The 19,584-nt window shown below is 51.0% G+C and overlaps 7 protein-coding genes across 7 annotated transcripts; 3 read left to right on the forward strand and 4 right to left on the reverse strand.

Annotated features, from left to right (window-relative positions):
• Positions 1-1,274: 1,274 nt before the first annotated feature.
• On the reverse strand, positions 1,275-2,882 carry J4E82_005436 (uncharacterized protein; the record flags this gene model as incomplete). Its single annotated transcript, XM_051731703.1, has 3 exons — positions 1,275-2,234; positions 2,282-2,643; positions 2,693-2,882. The coding sequence occupies 3 exons, from the start codon at positions 2,880-2,882 to the stop codon at positions 1,275-1,277; spliced, it is 1,512 nt and encodes a 503-aa protein (XP_051588432.1).
• Positions 2,883-3,766: 884 nt separating this feature from the next.
• On the forward strand, positions 3,767-4,681 carry J4E82_005437 (uncharacterized protein; the record flags this gene model as incomplete). The annotated part of the gene is made up of 1 exon (XM_051731704.1): positions 3,767-4,681. The coding sequence occupies one exon, from the start codon at positions 3,767-3,769 to the stop codon at positions 4,679-4,681; it is 915 nt and encodes a 304-aa protein (XP_051588433.1).
• Positions 4,682-4,768: 87 nt separating this feature from the next.
• J4E82_005438 (uncharacterized protein) lies at positions 4,769-8,598 on the reverse strand (the record flags this gene model as incomplete). The annotated part of the gene is made up of 3 exons (XM_051731705.1): positions 4,769-7,071; positions 7,119-7,494; positions 7,540-8,598. The coding sequence occupies 3 exons, from the start codon at positions 8,596-8,598 to the stop codon at positions 4,769-4,771; spliced, it is 3,738 nt and encodes a 1,245-aa protein (XP_051588434.1).
• A 691-nt stretch (positions 8,599-9,289) lies between these two features.
• On the reverse strand, positions 9,290-10,825 carry J4E82_005439 (uncharacterized protein; the record flags this gene model as incomplete). The annotated part of the gene is made up of 1 exon (XM_051731706.1): positions 9,290-10,825. One exon carries the CDS (start codon positions 10,823-10,825, stop codon positions 9,290-9,292), a length of 1,536 nt encoding a protein of 511 aa, XP_051588435.1.
• A 289-nt stretch (positions 10,826-11,114) lies between these two features.
• Positions 11,115-17,559, forward strand: J4E82_005440 (uncharacterized protein; the record flags this gene model as incomplete). Its single annotated transcript, XM_051731707.1, has 14 exons — positions 11,115-12,438; positions 12,489-12,673; positions 12,709-12,742; positions 12,794-12,931; positions 13,031-13,238; positions 13,291-13,440; positions 13,490-13,580; positions 13,627-13,632; positions 13,821-14,185; positions 15,092-15,154; positions 15,205-15,231; positions 15,285-16,393; positions 16,438-17,420; positions 17,473-17,559. 14 exons carry the CDS (start codon positions 11,115-11,117, stop codon positions 17,557-17,559), a joined length of 4,770 nt encoding a protein of 1,589 aa, XP_051588436.1.
• Positions 17,560-18,078: 519 nt separating this feature from the next.
• J4E82_005441 (uncharacterized protein) lies at positions 18,079-18,671 on the reverse strand (the record flags this gene model as incomplete). Its single annotated transcript, XM_051731708.1, has 2 exons — positions 18,079-18,432; positions 18,501-18,671. 2 exons carry the CDS (start codon positions 18,669-18,671, stop codon positions 18,079-18,081), a joined length of 525 nt encoding a protein of 174 aa, XP_051588437.1.
• Positions 18,672-19,134: 463 nt separating this feature from the next.
• J4E82_005442 (uncharacterized protein) lies at positions 19,135-19,467 on the forward strand (the record flags this gene model as incomplete). The annotated part of the gene is made up of 3 exons (XM_051731709.1): positions 19,135-19,137; positions 19,216-19,354; positions 19,406-19,467. The coding sequence occupies 3 exons, from the start codon at positions 19,135-19,137 to the stop codon at positions 19,465-19,467; spliced, it is 204 nt and encodes a 67-aa protein (XP_051588438.1).
• Between the last annotated feature and the right edge of the window lie 117 nt (positions 19,468-19,584).

Here is a 19,584-nt window from a genome sequence, read left to right on the forward strand (position 1 = left end):
GACCGGTGAGGAGAATGCGCTTCGGATGACAAATGCGCTCTACATGGACGCGCGAAGGCCGTGATTTTGCTTTGGCGTCTCCTCGACTGTTGCTTTGAAATTGCTGCCAGTGGATTCGATGTCGTAAAGGCTTGTTGACACGATCGGACAACAGTGGGGCCATCGCTTGTCGATGAAACGGGGGCAAAAAGCATGGCCTAGGCCCGACATGCCGACATGTGGATTAGTCGTGCCCGTCACCTGGCTGCACGGACGAGGTTTCCCTTCAGCTGGGCACATCGCGGCCATGACTGCAGTATTGGTTGAGATACGGTATCCGAGCGTGTATAGTGTGAGCTCCCGAACACACGAGGCTGTCTGTTGTTTGTTCGACTTGCCGGGCGTCAACCTTGCTAAGATTCATCTAATCCATTGATCTACAAAGTGGCAGTACGCATCCGCGATATTGCCATATGGTACATGTAACTCACAGCGCTTGTAAATGAAACGTTTCCCGCAGCCGTTGGAGCGCATGCAGCACAGAACGTCTGGCACCCCTCCCCTTCCGCACGCTTCGGACTAAGTATCGGTCCGTCGGCTCATGTGGGCGCACGTGGCTGCGAGTCCTGTGTCTGACGCATAGAAAGCTTCTCAATAGAAAGCTTCTCGGTGCTGAAAAAGGTCCGTAGCCAGTGTCGGTGGTTATACTATAGTAAGAGGCCGGAGGTTGTGCAAGCAGAGGGCGTAAGATGTGTAGTAGCCATCGATTACGCCGCGATACGGACCTTACTTAAGTACCTAGGAGTGAAGGACGAGGAACAACACCATGACCATGTCGCTATGCACCGAGCCAAGCCACCACATCATCTGAAGCACTCGATTGTCAAGTTGTAAAGCTCCGGCTCCATAGCTGGAGCCTCATCGCAAGATACTTAGAGAAGCTTGCTGTTGGGCTTCATCTCAATAGTGAGGCGTTACGTTGCAATCAGCACTAGCAACAGCCACAAGCGTGGATGCCGATGCGAGTATGCTTACTGCACATTTAGTAGTGACGATGGAGAGTTTGAAAGAGGAGTAATCAAGTCAATGGTGTCCGATGCACGACAAGATCATGTCATCTCTTAGCATGATATCTAGTCCGTCAGATGCTCCGGAACCGTCATAGTGCCGAGCCTCGCGCTATGTAGACATTTCTGTAATGGCATAACAGCGCAAGTACGATCTATTTACAGGTTCGTAGCGGTCATAGCGTCGAGGCAATCTCATGGGGTATCGTAAGAAACTAAACCACGTTCCTAGTTGTCCACTCCGATGTGGACGTTCTTCTCAAGTCCGACAGCTGAAGTGAGCACTTCCTTCTCCTTCTCACCTTTCAGGTTTGGCAGCTCCTCCATAGCCTCCTTGATGATGGACAAAGCCGACTCAATCTCCTCCTCAGTGATGACCAGCGGCGGCGCAAGGCGGATAATGTTCTGGTGTGTGGGTTTCGCCTGTCCATCAGAGTCAGCACCGTCAATCTCTTTCATATGCATAATTTTGAGGGCTCTTCCTACCAGTAATCCCTTCTCTTTGCAGAGCATGCAGAGATCCCACGCGCTATGTCCGTTCGTCTTGCTTTCGTCAATCACAATGGCGTTCAACAGACCCTTGCCGCGAATGATCTTGATCATGGGGTTGTTGATGTTCTTGAGACCCTCTCGGAACTTGTTGCCCAATGTTTCGGCGCGCTCAACCATGTTCTCTTCTTGAATAAGCTCAAGAGCCCGGATCGCGACAGCAGAGCCAAGTGGGTTACCGCCATATGTTGAACCGTGAGTACCAGGCTCGATAGTAAGCATTACCTCCTTGGAGCCGAGAACGCACGAGACGGGGTACATGCCACCTGAGATGGCCTTGCCCAACAAGACCAAATCAGGTTTGATGCCACTCCACTCATGGCAGAGCATTTTGCCTGTCCGCGCGATACCTGTTTGGATCTCGTCGCAGATGAGCAGGACGTTGTGCTTGTCGCAAAGTGCCCTGATTTCCCGAAGGTAGTTGTCATCTGGCACGACGATACCGGCTTCGCCCTGGATGGGCTCGACCAGGAAGGCAGCCAGGTTCTTTCCATGCTTCTCAAATGCCTCTCGCGCATCGTCGATGTTGTTGTAGCGTATTGGCTTGCCAGTGGCGGGGCATACACTTCCAATACCTGGTAGGTAGGGACCGTAGTTGTCGCGAGATTCGGGGTCGGTGGACATGGTAATTGCGGCAAACTACTATAGTGTTAGTTGAGGTTTAAAAGATGAGCGAGAATGCATACTGTCCGTCCGTGGAAGTTCTCCTCTACAGAGAAAACCAACGCCTCGTTCTGCGGGACACCCTTGACTTTGTATGCCCATTTGCGTGCGACCTTGACAGCCGTCTCGACCGCTTCGGCACCAGTGTTCATGGGCAGGATCATGTCGAAGCCGAACAACTTGGTGGCATACTCAGCGAAGCGCGGGAAGACATCGTTGTAGAAGGCGCGACTGCTGAGGGTTAGTCGCGAAGCTTGCTCAGTGAGAGCCTTGACAAGCTCGGGGTGGCAGTGGCCCTGGTTGACGGCACTGTAGGCGGAGAGGAAGTCGAGATAGTGCTTGCCCTCAGGGTCCCAGACGCTGCATCCGCTTGCTCTTGAGAATACTGGACTGTGTTATTCATGTCTCCAGAAGAACACGTGTTGAGTGCATACCAATGGGAAGAGGGTGGTAGTTGTGCGCTGCGAAGTCGGCCTCTGACTTGATGGCCGCCTGCGACGACGACGCATGGTACTTGGAGGGATCTGGGGTGCCTGTAGGGTGGAAAGAGCGGGCTGTTGGCTTCAGGGCGGTGCCATTTCCATTCGCTGCAGCAGTGTCGTTGTGAATCGCGCCTGGAGCCATGATGGAGGACAGTGTTGATGCTAACGTGGGGTAGTGGGGAAGACTATCGTGGTTGCTCAGGAGTGTGAGTTGAGGATGCAAGAGACAAGAGCAGATGCGGCGGGCTTCTTATTTTCAGCCTTGGTTGAGGGTTGTGCCGTGTATCGCCTCCAACTGTACTTAGGAGACAGCCTTCGTAAGAGCAACTGGTGTTATCGCCTCAAGATGCCTTTAGAGGAATGCGACCAACGAGCGCCTCGGTTGCGGGCGGGTTATGCATATAGCGCCGCTGCCATTGGCTCATGGCCGCCGGAGGAACATGGTGCGCTGGTCTGCTGCGAGCGGCGACGGGAAAGAATCGCGAGAATGCGCAAACAGGGAGGAATCAAAGTTTGGTGATGAGGTTGCACCGACGTGATAGACATGGCGCGTCGTTGCCGGTAAAAGTTACCTCTTCTTCGTGTCTTGACGCGTTGCGCCATTTTCCCGCCTGCTCGAGCAATCACAGCATCGCAAACTCCGACAGCACCACCATAAGGTCGGCTCCGATAGCCTGTATTCGTCATGTACTGCCATGACCTTGTGCGACTTTCCGTGATACCACACACGAAAAGTCGTGTGCACAGCTACCATACAGTGTCTTACGTCCCCGCTCTGTTAGTTTATCGCGCCCCTGGAGGCTTGCAGCGGTGGGGGCTGCCGAAGACGGAACTGCCCAGGTGGTGTCGCTCGCAGCCACACCTAGAAATGCTCTAGGCCAACAGCAACCATCTCAGACATCAGCCCTGCTAACAAACATCTTTCGTCGCATGTCTCAACATACACTCGGCCGCACCCTATCCGTGCTTGCTACAGCCCGTCCATCGCGAATTGCAATCCCCTCAACTGTCTCACCATACACCACCATGTCCACCTCTATCAAATTTCCAGCTAACAAAGCCTCGCCAATACACTGGATCCTCGACTGGGACGGCACCATCACCAAAAAAGACACACTAGATGCCCTCGTCAACATATCCGCCGCCGCAAATCCTGGTTTCCCCACCCAGGACCGCTGGAACGATGTCTCGAAAGCTTACATGGACGATTACACAGCTACACTATCCCAAGTCGCGCCAGACGGCAAGCTACCAACCACAGTATCGGGGGAGAAGCACCTTCTTGCCCAAATGAAACCCGTAGAACAGCGTAGTCTCCACCGCGTATCTTCATCCGGTATCTTCGCCGGCTTGACGAAGGAAGCTATAGAAGCTGGGGCAAAACAGGCTATCGACTCACGTGCGGTAGAAGTACGGAGTGGTTTCCTTGGATTCTCCAGGCATGTTCGTCATGACCGCGTGGACGATGGTTTGACGCTTCTCAGTGTCAATTGGTCGCGCCACTTCATTCAGTCCTGCCTTAGTGCCTCGGGTACGGTTGATCTACCTAGCAAATCTATCTTCTCCAATGAACTTGAAAACATAGAGTCTGGAGACCCATCTACGGGCGCAATCGTCCCAGCTGCCCCCAATTGTGAAAGCCTCGTCATGTCTAGCGGAGACAAACTCGAGAGAATGGAGCGGTTGCAGGAGCTGAAGGGCCAAAAGGTGTATGTGGGCGATAGCTGGACAGATATCGAATGCTTACTGGCAGCTGATCTGGGTATTTGTATTCGAGACAGCCCCATGGGAAGTTCACAGGCAAAACTTGCAGAAGCATTGACAAGGTTAGGTATATCATGTCTGCGATTAAAGGACTATAAAGACGCTGACGAGTGGGGTGTTGTATGGGCAAGTGACTTTGCGGAGATTTGTGACTGGGTTGAGAGTAAGCCAACCTAGTCCTTCATTACAAATGAATACTATTAGTGTACATAAGACCGTATGAGTTAACGCCGGACGCGCACGCTATGTGATAAGAACATGATCTCAAGCCTCTGTCTCAACACCCCCTCCACTCCTCTCGTGGTGATGGAACATGTTTCCCACTTTCTTCTTTCCACGGTCGCCGACATGCTTCATCCAGGCCAATGTTCGTGGACCCTTCCACTGCATCATGCCCCTGTTCTTACGATGTAGCTGGTGCATATTCTCCTTGTAATCTTTCATCTTGCTGATAGGACCACTCTTGCCCTCCATGCTCAGCTTCGAGTCGATTCTTTTGCCACCGTCTTGGAGAAAGTCTGGGATGAATTTCTTACTACCGCTGTCGTCCTCACCGTCGTCTTCCGAATCCGAACTGTCCGAAGATGAGCTGTCGCTTTCGGTGTCCTTGTTGTCGTTGATTCCAGGTTTATCGCCATCTGAATCATCCCAATCGGACCACTCCTGATCATTGGTAACATCAAGAACCTCCATGACATTGGTAATGTGCTTGTCGCCCTTTGCAAGTTTCTCGTGGTATCCTGATAAGCCAGACCAAAACGTCAATGTTACTTCGATCTCGCCCAGCTTCTCACCATACGAATCAAGCACGTTATTCTCTGCGCGCTCCAGGTCACCTTTCCAGATAGTGACGCGTACTGTCTGTTCCTCGTTATCGGGAATATCCTTGAGCCATAGGATGCCAAAGCCTGGGGTGTGGTCTCTGAAAGTAGCATCCTGTCTAAACTCGAAGACAAGAGGCGCACAGTAGCGTGCCCGCACAGGGAGGCGAATGCATCTATCCTTCCTCGGAGTCCAGATAGTCTGTCCCTCTTCTGAGTGGACCTTACCATTCCGTCCTCGCGAGTGAAGCTTTGCGCGTTCCAATGGCGTGCGGACCTTGAGTCGAAGGGGCTTTAGGTCCTCCGGCACGTCAATAGCCTTTACAGAGGGTTTGATATCCACAGTTCCGTAGTCCCAGCCCAGCATATTTCTTGGTAGTTGTACCTGCACACTTCGGAAGACCATGGAGATTCTTATGCGGCCATATCCTACACCTCCAGCAAGGGGAAACATGTGGTTGATCTGGCTGCGCTTGTGAAATACTCTTTCCAGAGGCAGGTAGACAATACCGAGCAAGGCGTCGTCTTCGTGTATACGAGCATCACGAACGGCAATGTGTACTTCGGTATTGCGAACATCTCGAATGAAGCGCTCGCAGCCAGCGTTGAAGAATGGCTTCGAGTTCTTCGGCTTGGTGCGCGTTTTGAAGATTTTCTTGTGATTGAGAATGATGGTGCAATATGCAGAGGGTAAGCTGTCGCCTTCCTCTTCTTCATCTGTTGCCTCTGCGTTCGCAGAGTCTTTCTGTTTGTTCAGCGTTTCCAATTCCAAGCCAGTAATCTGGTGGATCTGGATGCTGAGGATACCTGACGGATAGTCTTCAGAAGGTGGGGACGCGATGATGAGTTGATCTTGGCGGTTCTTGAACTCTTCAGACTTTTGCTGTTCCACTTCGTTTCGGTGATCCTCGCTCGCCTCCCGAAGTTTGTCCTCTGCCTCCTTGTACATCTTCTTTTTCAACTGGTCTATGTTCTCAACATCGGGGTCTTCGTCTTGCATAGCAAGCTGGTCATCGGTGATTCTGGTTTTCGAGAAATAACCCAAGCTCCAGCTCAGTTTTCCAGGCATGTCATTTCCGCTCTTGAGTGCTCTGAAACCATCTTCTCGGTCGTGCATTTTTCCATTTGTCTCATCACTCTTCATCAACTCTTTGAGGTCCACCTCTATACGTCCCAGGTCGTCGTCAGCAGTGGAACGGTCGGAATCCCACAACTGCAGCCTTAGCTTCTCATCTACGTTCAACTGGTCAAAGGTGACACAGACAAAGCAGTGTTCGTCCCAGTGGGGATTCATGTTTTGCTGGAGAACACGCGTCGACCAAAGCGGCTTTCCGAACTTGGCCCATCCCACGCTCACATAAGGGTCTGCAGAACCACCAAAAGGACCGATCTTGGTATCGCCCTCTTTAAAGTCGAATGCGTATTTGATACGCACCATGATAACACCCTGTGCGACTGTGTCCTTCTTGAAGTCGTCGCCCATCAACATATCTTTGAGGTCCAAGGTAAGAGATTTGGGTGCGACATACTCGGCCAGTGCTGCATCCATGGATGATTGCACGAAGCTTGAGATTAGAGGCACGTCCATGAGATTTGGTCCTTTCTTGATGAGTGGTACACACGATAGCGTCACTTTGGGCTGGCCCATGAAGGCCATGGTACAAACTGAAAAGAACGGAGGATCAGGACAGAGCTGCAGACGGAAGCGCATAACGCCAACTACACCAGCGAGATCGACCCAGACAGCTAAAATGTGTAAGCAAATGAGTGCCATCTGGGAACGCAAAACTTACGTATCTTGATATTGCCTGGCATGTAAAATGCCAACAATAAATGAGCATGTTTGGCGCGTGACTTGATACCCTTTCCTGTGGATGGTCTGTATGCGAAGGCAAGTTCCACATTTACGAAATCTCCATCTTCAGCCTCCATTGTGTCCTGTTGTGGTTGGTCATCTTGGCCTTGGCCGTTATCATCGCTATCCTCGACAGTCCGGTCGCCCTTCTCTTGGTCAGGAGACTTCAAGTTTCCATCGGAGCCTACAGATCTGGCAGCCCCGCCTGTAGGAAGCCATCGGACACCAAGGATGCGAAGGGCCTCGCTACCTTGACCAAGGTCTTCGACAGCGACCATACGGACCATACTGGGGAGAGAGGCTTGCATGACATCCTGCAAAAGTTAGCTTGTATATTGAGTGTGCTGTGGATTCTGTACCTCGAGTGTATCTGAAATGCTGGTAAACAGATCCGGATTGATCAATGGCCATATGGACGCAAACAACGAGTTCAACCACTGCGTACTTTCAGCAGTTTGAGTCTTGGCCAGTTTCTGACCTCTTTGTCTTTCCGCCTGCCAGACCTCAGCATCCCACACATTTTTGATCTTGTTCTCTGACCACTGTCGCATGAAGAGTATGATGGCCGCAGAGACGACTGCCATAGTGCTGAGTTCAGTGGCCTTCCACAACTGTCTTCCCCAGCCGGTCGCGTGGCGCGTAGGCCAGAACAGTGTGTTCACCAACATCAAGCTGATTGCAGCTGCTCCCACACCAACAGTTACAGCCTGCATATAGACGGTTGTGATCTCGCTTCGTGTCCTATCGAAGGACGGAGGCGGGAACAATGCCTGCATACCAATATGTGAATCCTGTGATTCTTGCCACTCATCATTGAGATGCTCGTCGCTCTTGTTGATGGCGTCTTTGCCAGTCATCGTGCGTGGATCTGACCCTACAGGTGGTGGATTCTTTGCAGTGCTCTTCAGCTCTCGGTCTGTGTAGTCGTGGATTTGAATAGGTAGATGGGTAATGGGATCCGTGACTTCGCGATCTGCACCATCGGCTTTGAACTTCTTCATATCCTTCCGGGCCTGCTTAGGGTCTGACGAGGACATGCCGTCCTCCGTTGTGTCCTGCAATCCATCTTCGCTGTCCTGGTCTTTCGCTAGATTCTGATCCTTCTTCTCGGGCGTGTTCTTTCCGGCGTGATCGTCTGCAATCGGCTCGTCTAGCTCGATGTTCTTGTTTCTGACTGGATATGGTCCATTGCCGTCGTTATCCAACTCTACGTCTTTACCATGCCTGAAGACGTTGACGGCGTCCCCCAGCCGATCTCGTGTACTTGGTTCGTTACTCGCGCCATCTGCATGGCCGTATGCGTCTTCTCTACGCTGCTTCTCTTCGCGGTATTTTTGGACTGTGGGTATTGGATTATGCGCATTGTGCGGCCGTCGGTAGTTTCTACGCTGGGCGTCCACGTCCTCGACGCCGGACATGATGGAGCAGTGAGTAGTGACTTGCGTCGGTGCTGGTCAAGGTCGTTCGTAGCGAGGGGCTGACCTGTGCAATTAGTGGTTGGCGGCGGGGTAAAGTCGTGAATTCATTAGCCGTGAGAAATCGTAAGTCTTGGGAAGCTTCGTGAAACCTGTCGCATTGGGAGGAAACAGGAAAAGCGCAAAGACAGGGAATGTTATGTTCTATTCACGATTGACGTAGGTACAAGCAAGGGAACGTCGCATAACCTGTCCTTGAAGCTCCACTTGGCACGCTGCACGCGAATCATTTACAGCTGCAGGGCCGAAGATCCGTGATGAATAGCAGGCCCCGTGCATGATCGAATGCTTTCCTGCGATGACGTCGTGTGTGCCCGCAGTTGTGCGTGTGTCAGGCCACTGCGAAAGGCAGCTTTTGACGGCTTGGCATGATAATTGCGGGGATGCCGATATCCGGGCGATCGAGGCAGCAGGCAGTTCACCGAGCGACCCACTCACGCCACGTCAGCCACCACATTAGCCACCGCTTCAGCCTCACTTCCAACTTGTAGCGTTCTCAAAGGCATATACCAAGTCCTAGTTCCAGGAATTGCAGATATTGAAGCTCACGCTTACTTCTGGGCAAAAACTCAATTGTACTCGCACCAGGGGGTATCATTTCAGCTTCTACCATCCTACTTTGATCGGGTCCCAATCAATTGCTCCATATCCGCACTTGCTTGTCGGCACCACCACTCCCAACCCTTTCACCATCTGGACTCCAATCCAACGCAAACACCTGATCCTTGTGCCCAGGCAAATCCTCCTTTAGTTTGCCAGTCCTCATGTCCCACACCTTCAGCGTCGTGTCCTTACTGCAGCTTGCTAACAGTCGGCTGTCCGCAGAGAAGCAGGTCATGTATACTGGGCCGACGTGTGCCCTGAGCGTGTTGAGGAATTTTCCGTCTCGTGCTGACCATAGTTTTACGTGGTTGTCCCATGCCGCTGACGCTAGGAGTGCACCGTCTGGTGAGAAGGTGACCTGGTTGATCTGCTTTTGGTGACCTGTCATTCTTGTAACTGGCTTCTTGCTGGTCAGAGGCGTCCACAATATGATTGTACAGTCCTCTGAAGCAGTCGCTAAGCGTTCCACTATTTCTCCGTTGATGGTAGCAGCTTTCTCAAAGCGCGCCTTGGCTTTGGCGAGCTTCTCCTCAGGGCTAGAAGGTACCTTGCGTGTATGGTCGTGATACGATGTACGCAAGACAAAGTCTGTTGAAAGTGCAAGATGATTGACCCAATGCGCGTGTCCTGATAGGGTATCGACAAGCGTGCCCTTCGCAGCATCCCAGACCTTGATGGTCTTGTCGTGAGACGAGGTGTATATCCGTCCAGTACCACCCCACTTAACGCATGTCACACTGCCCTTGTGACCAGATAGAGCATAGTCGATTCGGCCGCCTACCGCATCCCACACTCTTACTGTGCCGTCTTTTGACGAAGACGCAACTCGTGGCCGGCCAGCCTCTTGTAGGTGGTAGGGCTCCCAGGAGAGTGACGTGATGAAGCTGGTATGACCTTTGAGAGCAGGTCCGATCTGCTTTCCGGTGTTTGGATCCCATATCCGCACCTCGTTGTCGTAGCCACCGGAAGCAAGCAGAGAGCCGTCGGGCGAGTAGCTAACTGCTAGAACCCATCTTGTGTGCCCCTTCATCGTGTGCACTGGTGTTCCTGTGTCACAGTCCCATACCCGCACCGTCTTGTCTCCACTACCACTCGCCATTCTGCTCGAGCTAATTGGCGAGAAGTTGACTGTTAGAATGTTGTCACCGTGGCCCGAAACTGCTGCCGAGCAACGTGAAACAGCTTTGACTCGAAAGACTGCTTGCGGCGCATATTGAAGTACTATCTCGTTTTCCGCTGACGCTTTGCCAGGCTTGACCAATGCGTTGTATAAATCGTCCTTGTCGGCAAGCGCCTCCGTCGCGCCATCGGGGAAGAAGCGGTACGGTATCTGATCATCGGCTTGGTCCTTCAGGTTGTTGAGCAAGAGCTCAAGATTCTTCGTCGACGCTTGCGATAACGGTACAGTGAGCACTGGGATACTGCCACTCTCGCCTGTGGCTTGGTCGACGAAGCGCACTCGTACAGTGCCATCGGGTATCGTAGTGTCAATGTCTTGTTGTTGGCGTGCAATCTCGGCTTGCTCCCGTTTCTGACGTTTTGACGGAGGTGGGTACTGGGTCGCCATCTTTCAAATACTTTGCAGTACGAAACCGGAGTTAATAGGCAAAGCGTTGAAGCTGTCTTCTGCTTGAACGCCCTCACTGCTATGGGATTGGGAAAATAATTTCTAGGTGTTATCGATAATGGACGCGCTAGTAGTAGTGGGGCAGCGCGCTAAGCTGTTTCCCTGTGGGCGACGCGCTTGCCTTCTCTTGTTCCGCCTTTCGTCTCAGCTCTAGCAGCGACACCTTTCAGTCACTGAAGCTCATGATTCACGCAAATGCTCAACGGCTAATCTCACAGCACCAACAATCATGTTCCACCCACCAAGGTCCTCGACCTCACAGAGCACCTCTGCGTCTACGTCGTACGGATATGGTGACTATATAACCATCACTACGTCCCGTCCAGGTACCCGCAGAAACACAGGTAGGCCCTCGACTGCACGACCAAGAACCGGTGCCTCTACTATCGCTAGAGTCGAGGCTCAGAATGTTGTCTGTGCTATTGCCGAGTCTCGGGGGATTTCACCTACCGTTGGTCTGGCCTTCGTGAACCTTGACACAGCAGAAGCAGTACTCTGTCAAATCTGCGACAGCCAGACTTTCGTCCGAACTGTCCATAAACTGAAGGTCTACGGCCCTTCCGAGATTCTGATCGTCTCTACTGCAGCGAGTCCTAGGTCGAAGCTCTTCTCTATCATTGAAGAGAACCTTGAGGATATCGGCAGCAAGTTGACTCTACTTGATCGGCGCTATTGGGCTGAGTCGACTGGATACGAGTACATTCAATCTCTAGCTTTTAAAGAGGATGTCGAAGCTATCAAGGTCTCCGTCACTGGCAACTACTATGCAGTGTGCTGCATGGCAGCAGTGAGTGTCCTTCCCACCCATTTGCGCATACTATGGCTAATTTCACAGGCGCTCAAGTACATTGATCTGGGTATGGGTATGGTCTTCTCCCTTCACTCGCTCCGGATGAGATATGAGCCGTCAGAAGGATCGATGATGATCGATGTGTCCACTATCTACTCGCTCGAACTGGTCCAGAATCTCCGTGATCCGAAGTCAAAAGATTGTTTGTTCGGCCTTCTTAACGAAACGTCGACACCCATGGGCGCACGGCTCCTCCGGAGCAATATTTTACAACCACTTACTGATCCAGAAGTACTCAACACGCGATACGCTGCAGTGGACGATCTGACCAAAAAGGAAGAGCTATTCTTTGCAACACAGGCAGCGCTGAAAAATTTCCTCGATGCTGACCGCATACTGACCGCGCTAATCATCACACCAAGCAAGCCAACTCTTCAGACAACGGAGCAGTCTATCAATCACATCATCATGCTCAAGCAGTTCATAAACTCCGTACGGCCTGTCTTCGAAGCCCTTACTGGAACTAAGTCTGTAATGTTGAATAACATTCGCGAGATTTGTGCACCAGAGAACGTCGCGCCTGTACAAGAGTTGATCGATCACGTCATCAACGAAGACACCACGTACGCAAGGCAGCCTCTCGAACTGAGGAATCAGCGCACATATGCCGTAAAATCAGGAGTCAATGGTCTACTTGACGTTGCGCGTACTACTTATAAGGAAGCCACAGAAGATGCGTATCAACACTCAAATGAGCTCAGTCGTAAAACACAGTCTGTTCTTACGGCAAACACACTCGCTGACTTCAAGAAGAGGAGCACGATATTCGACTCGACCTCAAATATGACACAGCGCGCCAGTTCTACATGAAAATTGCAACGTCCGAGTTGGAAGGCAAAGTACTACCTCCAGTATTCACCAACGTGATTCGTCGCAAGAAGAGTATCGAGTGCCAGACACTAGAGCTCATGAAGCGTAACCAGAAAGCACGTGGTTATGTATAGTTGATATGGGTTTTACTAACGGCGCCAAGATTGCTGTTTCGCACCAAGAAGTCATTCTCATGAGTACAGCTAAAGCTACGAACACCATGCAGTATGGTTACTGATATTCACTAGGCGATGAAGCAGTTGAGGCTCTTATCGACAAGGTCCGTAGTCATATGTCCATCATGTTCAAGATCTGCGAAGCAGTAGCGATGCTAGATATGGTATATATGATTGAGCAATCTATGGTGTCGATAAAGCTCATGGGTAGTAGGTTACGGCATTCGCGCATTTGGTTACAGTAAACAAATATAGTAAGCAAACTCAAGTCTATAGTGCCTAATGCACATTGTGCTAACATGTCCTCAGCTCAGCCACGACTTACTGATACGCTAGCTATCGAAGCGGGACGACACCCGATCAAGGAGAAGATCATGCAGAGTAAATTCGTCCCAAACGATGTTTACGCGACGCAACAGACAAGGTTTCAGATAGTCACTGGTTGCAATATGAGTGGAAAAAGCACCTACATAAGATCGGTCGCTCTAATGACTATCATGGCTCAAATCGGCTCTTAGTACCTACCCTTCGAATTTCATGGTATGTCTCTAGGTGCTAACCGGATCCAGCGTCCCTGCCAATTACGGCTCGTTTCCCATTCTACACCAGTTGTTTGCTAGATTGGGCATGGATGATAACATCGAAACCAATGTATCTACATTTGCCGCAGAGATGAAAGAGATCGCTTTCATCCTACGTAATGTTGACCGGCGTAGCTTGTGGGTGATTAGACTCCATTCGTATATCGACAGTACTGATAACATAAAGGGTCTTGATTGATGAATTGGGTCGTGGTACCAGCACTAGAGATGGCTTAGCTATCGCCTTAGCCATCGCGGAAGCCCTTGTTTCGAGCCGAGTACGTATGTCTATCTTATCTCTGCATCTTGCTAATATGTCAATAGGCTCTGGTATGGTTTGCGACTCACTTCAAGGACCTTGCAATAATCATGGGTGATCGTGTCGGAGTCCAGAACCTGCATTTGGCGGTAGAAGTGAGATCATTTCTGTCCTGCCTAGGCCAAACCACTTACCCTTTCAGATGGAAGATCCACACAGCATGACAATGCTTTACAAAACGACTCAAGGGATTGTGCAGGAGGTACATTATGGTCTAACGCTTGCGCGCGTCGTCCCACTTCCACCTGGGATTGTGGAGCATGCCACCTTAGTTGCGCAGAAGGTCGAGCGACATATGCTGCAAAGGAAGAAAGCATCCGGGACTGTGCTCAGAGAAAAGCGGCGTAAACTCGTCCTAAATCTCAAAGAACATCTCATCCAAGCCCACACAGGGGTGTTAGAAGGTGAGGTTCTTACTGCTTGGCTCAAGGAACTGCAAAATGAGTTTGTCAGACGTATGACTGCCCTCGAAGCCGAAGCTGCAAGCACAGATCAGGAAAGCCAGGATGAAGATGAAGAGATGATGAACAGGAACGACGAGGACGAAGACGAACGACCTGACACGTACGCCAGCCCGTCTGTCATTTCGGTCGACTCGCGTGTGAGCTCAACACAATCCAATTCTACCACTCGAGCCATGTCAGAAGCCTCTACCTTGAGAGCGGTCTCTAGCAATGAGCGCTAGCAGTGTAAATTGTTCACTTTTACAAGCTGTACGATATACATGTACAAGGCGAAACGCCCATCTTGAGAGCGTCACGAATTATCTAGTATGTCGATAATTGGCAGTTCGCTGCAGTATCTGCTCAGATACGTGAATCAATCACGGTGCACTTTTTATCTTCTTCTCTTATTCATTCTTCGAAAGACACAGATGATCGATTGTGCCTGTATGACTGTGCTGACGGCGGGCAAATATTCCAGCCTTCCATCAGGCAGTGGCCGAAAAACATATCCATTACAGAATTCAGTAACGCGCCAAAGAGCTAAAGTCATCATTTATCATTACAACGATGAGATTCCCAGCGGAATGAGAAAAGTTCGTTCCGAGTCGATCTTGCCGATATCGTCCAGCCCCACTTAGCATGAAGCATTGAGGTTTCAAGGTTGCGATTGGAGCGCGCTGCAAAGTGCGGGGGCTTATCGTTCCTACTTCCACCTCGTTCTCCACTCGGAACGGAGAACCTACATTTGAACCTCGCTACGCAAGATAAGCGATCATATACATACCCTCACCACATCAGCAATGTTGTCGCTTGTCAGAGCACGCTAGATGCATACATGCGGTACAGCCGACCCAACATCCTAGTATTCGGAACTCGGGTGCACTGCTGCTCGTCATCATCCAAAGGGCGTCCTCAGCCTGCCGAGTTAGCTTCATATGGCGTTGTCTTGACTGCACACACACCTGTAAAGACATTAGTTATAGCCGTCGTCTGCAATATCTTTGTGTTATCCGTCAACCGACAGCGCCATGCCTCGACCGAAGAAGCCCGGTGTTGAGCCGAAGAAAAGATCGCGAAACGGCTGCTGGTAGTACCCCAGGTCTCTAGAACTTACTCATTCGTGCTCACTCAACACAGGCCATGTAAAGCTCGAAAGGTAAAATGGTAAGACGTGTTGCTTCGACGCCTCATGATGTGCTGTTAATAACTGCTTGTAGTGGCGAAGAGAAACCACGATGTACCAACTGCGAACGCCAGGGGGAAACATGCGATTACAGTATTAGACTGAATTGGGGAGGCCGCTCAAAGAAAGACAGAAGGGGTACCGGGTCCGATGCTTCGAGCGCAGCGTCCGGCAGTCCGTATGAGTCGACCTTTACGTTTGAAGATAATGTTTTCTCGTCCAACCCCGAGACATACACGCGGCCACACCATGCGCGATCAAGGTCCCAAATCTCCCCACCCAGGTCGTCGACACAAGCTTTTGATCCAGACTTGACGCGGAATATGCCGCAAGCTTCCAACCGCAATGACGCTGCAAACGATGGCCTTTACTTCCAAAGCGACATACTAGCCTCTACACCCTATACTCACGCACAATTTCACGCATCTATCTCAGATGCTACCAACTCCAGTGATATTGGCTTTACTCCCAATGATACTGCGATGCCACCGCCACTCTCAGGTTCAGTAGATCCCATGAGCAAACGCCAGAAGTATGATTTTCCTGCAGATTTGGATACAGGCTCGCCATTACCTTATAGTCCATATCCAGTCATGCCTCTGACACCATTGTCAGTCGGTTCTGAAGGGAACGTTGTGCAGACATCATTGACACCACAAAACTCCGCACAGTCACCGCCCGATTTACGTCGTGTGTCAGTCCAGTCCCTGATCAATGATCTTCCAAAGAAGAGGCCAGGTCCATCCAACGTGGGGGCTGAGCGGGGTCGACAGTATCCAATTGCTGATTCTGCTTTCACAACCTACGGCTATGACCTGGGACTCCCTGACACCGATACTCCGAGGAATAACGACTTTTCGGCTATTGCTATATTCAGTCCACAGAGTGACACAATGGGCTTTGGTGACGACACACCGTATGGTAGTGCAGAGCCCTACGGCAAGGATATGGCCTTCGAGAGTGGAGGATATTACGCAAAGCCGGTTCCGATCAGGATTTCAAAATCTCTTGAGCCGCTACCGCCTTTGCTTATGGAGAATCAGATGAACCTCTTGTACTTCCATCATTTTATCAACCATACAGCGCGTGTCCTTGTAAACCATGACTGCGAGCGAAACCCATTTCGCGAAATCCTACCAGAGAGTAAGTGCGTAGCAATTTCCAAAAATTACCACTGACGTCAGCAGTGGCTGTACAAGACGAGAACATAATGAATCTTCTCCTCGCATACAGTGCGGCACACCGCGCACGTATGCTTAACCATCCAGAGCCTTCAAATCGCATCGCAGTCTGGGTACAAGATGTGTTTCCTAAACTGCGTGAAGCGCTCAACAACGACCCAAAAGCTATATCAGACAGTACTCTAGCAGCAGTCATAATGATGGCAAGTCTGGAGATCATATGTTCGGGTACATTCGAAGTACCCGTATCCTGGCAAAACCATCTAACCATGGCACGCCAAATGATCATCCAGCGCGGTGGACCGAAGGGAATGGGCCGGCATGATCGTGTGGCATACTTCCTTTCCCGGTGGTTCGCATACCTCGACGTTCTCGGCTCATTGAGTGGGAACAAGAACGACACGCCCCTCGGTTCGTCCTATTGGTCCAGTGAAAACGCCTCGGCAGACGAAGACTTCGAAATTGATTGTCTGATGGGCTTTACAATACGTTGCATAGGATCCCTCGCCCGTGTTTCCGAACTAGCGAAGCGTTGTGAACCCCGGCGCATTGACGAAGAAGGCAACGTTAGAGAAGGCTGGAGTCCTAGCCCCGAGGTTGTCGAAGAAGCAGTCAAGATCCGCCAAGCGCTCGAAGATGGGGTGCTGGATCGCAACATCCGTAAAGGATGTAACCACCGCTCCAGTACTTCGTCCGAATCTGAAGGTGCGTGGGACGCAACCGAGATATATGCGACAAATGAATTGTATCATTGGGCCGGATTGATTCACTTGTATCGTCGTGTTCTAGGTAAGCCGGCCATGGATCACGAAGTTCAGCAAGCGGTTCGAGAGATTGTAGGTTTGTTGTACAAAATTCGGAGGGGAAGTACAGCAGAAGCTTGTTTGATCTTCCCAATGTTTGCTGCTGGATGCGACGCACATGATGAAGGACAGAGAGAGAAGATCCTGGACCGGTTGAGGAATGTAGAGGGCTTTGGACTGAACCATGTAAGTTGTGTGCTGATGATAAAAAGGGTCTCACCCGCTTACTGTGTGTTAGGTGCCCAAGGTCAGTACGCTTATGAGGCGTGTCTGGGATACAGGCAAGCCGTGGGAGTCGCTTGTTTCTGGCGAATTTTTCGGTTGAAGGACTATACTTATGGACAAGTGCCGTATTGTGACCCATGATGAGATTGTTGATGACACGAGTCAGCGTCTCGTTACATGGAATGCTGGAAGAGAGTCTGTCCCAGAGCTACGTACCAGGCGCTTTTCGAATGGCCGAGCGCTCTGCTTTGAGACGTCATCTACCGGATATCGACATCCCTCCTTCAAAGCCGAGTGCCCATATCAGAGAGAGACAAGCAGTTATGGAAATCGAGGCAATAGGGGTATGACGAAGAATAAGCTTCAAAGGAAGCTGTGCAGAGATTGGACTGGTGTGATGTTACAGAAAGAAGATGGCGTAGCTCATGCGCATGTAAAGGAAAGCAGATTGAATGATGAGACGTCGTTGAAGGCGGATGAAGTATATCCATAAGGTACTGCTGGGGTATCGTCGGTCCAACTGATATACATGTAAACCACACCATAATGTACAAGTGCCACTTCAAAATCCCTCAAAACCCCTCACCCAGCACATCGGTATCCACCCATCAGCGACCCCTCACCAAGGCCACCAGCCACCCCGGGCAACCCTGCTCACAGCCCTTGTACCCTTGCCAACCTCATCCACACCTTCTTTGAACTCCTCAGTAACAGCATCAACCGCCTGCCCAAACTCCTCCTTCTCCTTCTCAAAAGCTTCGGTGGCCTGTCCCCACTTCTCTTGCGCAATGAGACGCTGTTTTTCTATTGCCTGCCGAAGCTCCTCCTGCAAATCGCGTATCTCGGCCTTGGTGTCGTGTGTCTCTTCGATAGCTTCGAGTTTATACCAAAGGTAGTACGACAATTGGTATGTGAAGAGGGCGCCGAGGAAGCATTTTAGGAGGGGCGAGCCAAAGGTGCCGTAGTATGCGCCCTGCAACAAATTCGTTAGTTTCGAGGAGCAACAGTGTGTGTTGACGGGCTATTAGGAGTATGACGTACTACCCGCGATGGCTCTTTTGGCGGAGGAGCCGAGTTTGGGTTTGGCGGCGAACTGGGTGGATGAGGCGGTGGTGCTTCGGCTACATATGTTCTTCGTGATGTTCGTCCTATGCTTCTGGGTATCGTCGCGCTTTTACCCCATATCGTCCGTGTTGCTCTGAGGTGATTCATCTTGTCGCAAAGGTAACAGCTTTTATCCCCGCTTCTGAAGCACCTTCGGTCGCTGCTAGAATGAACCCCAGTAGATGGCGAGACTGAGCGTTGAGAGAGCGAAGAAGACGAGTGTGATGGTCCTGCGAATACGCGACACCAGGTATTGCGCTAAGGTTGGTGGAGCGGGGATATGTAGAAGCACCGGTGCGATGGCAATTCAAGAAAGTCGACAGACTAGAAACGGTATAAACCTCCGTTCATTATCTCCGCGCGCGTACCCAGCTAATGCCGGTACCCTAGCGCTGTGCACGGTCCACGCGATGCACTTTCCAAAGGAACACGTTCACCAAACAACTTGAACCCTTATTCCGTTCTCTCTCTCTCTTCTTCGTGCACAAGACACTACACGCTCGCTACCCGCTCTTCAGTTCCCGGAACCGCTTAAACGCCCCATATATCCATCTGGCATACACAAACCAAAATGGTACGGCACCCTCTCGAAACGCATGCAACCAAACCCCCTGGTCGCATACAACACACGGGATACTAACGTAGCCTCCAGGCGCAAACACCACAACAACGTCAGGCAAACATGCGTTTCGCCAAGGCGCAAGAGAAGAAGATGGGCCAACCCGTGTCAACAGAGCCTGTAGTGAAGAAGCGGGCGCCCCAGAAGAGCCCCATCAGCAGGTTCTGGATCAGTACGTACCCATGGCCCTCAATCGGAATTCTGAGGACTAACATGTTTGTAGTCGTTCTTGCTTTCATACTAGTCGGCGGTCTTCTTTTCGAGGTCCTTAAGCTCTTCTTTTAAAAGGAACGAGTAATGTGATGTAATTCATTACTTATCGAACGGACGAATACAAACTCAGCCTTGACTTATAGTTGGCAATGTCAAGATTTGGGGGCTGGACATACAAGGCACACGAAC

This window comes from Alternaria postmessia, assembly GCF_024291825.1.
Source record: "Alternaria postmessia strain BMP 2775 chromosome Unknown scaffold_29, whole genome shotgun sequence".
Classification (NCBI taxonomy): Eukaryota; Fungi; Ascomycota; class Dothideomycetes; order Pleosporales; family Pleosporaceae; genus Alternaria; species Alternaria postmessia.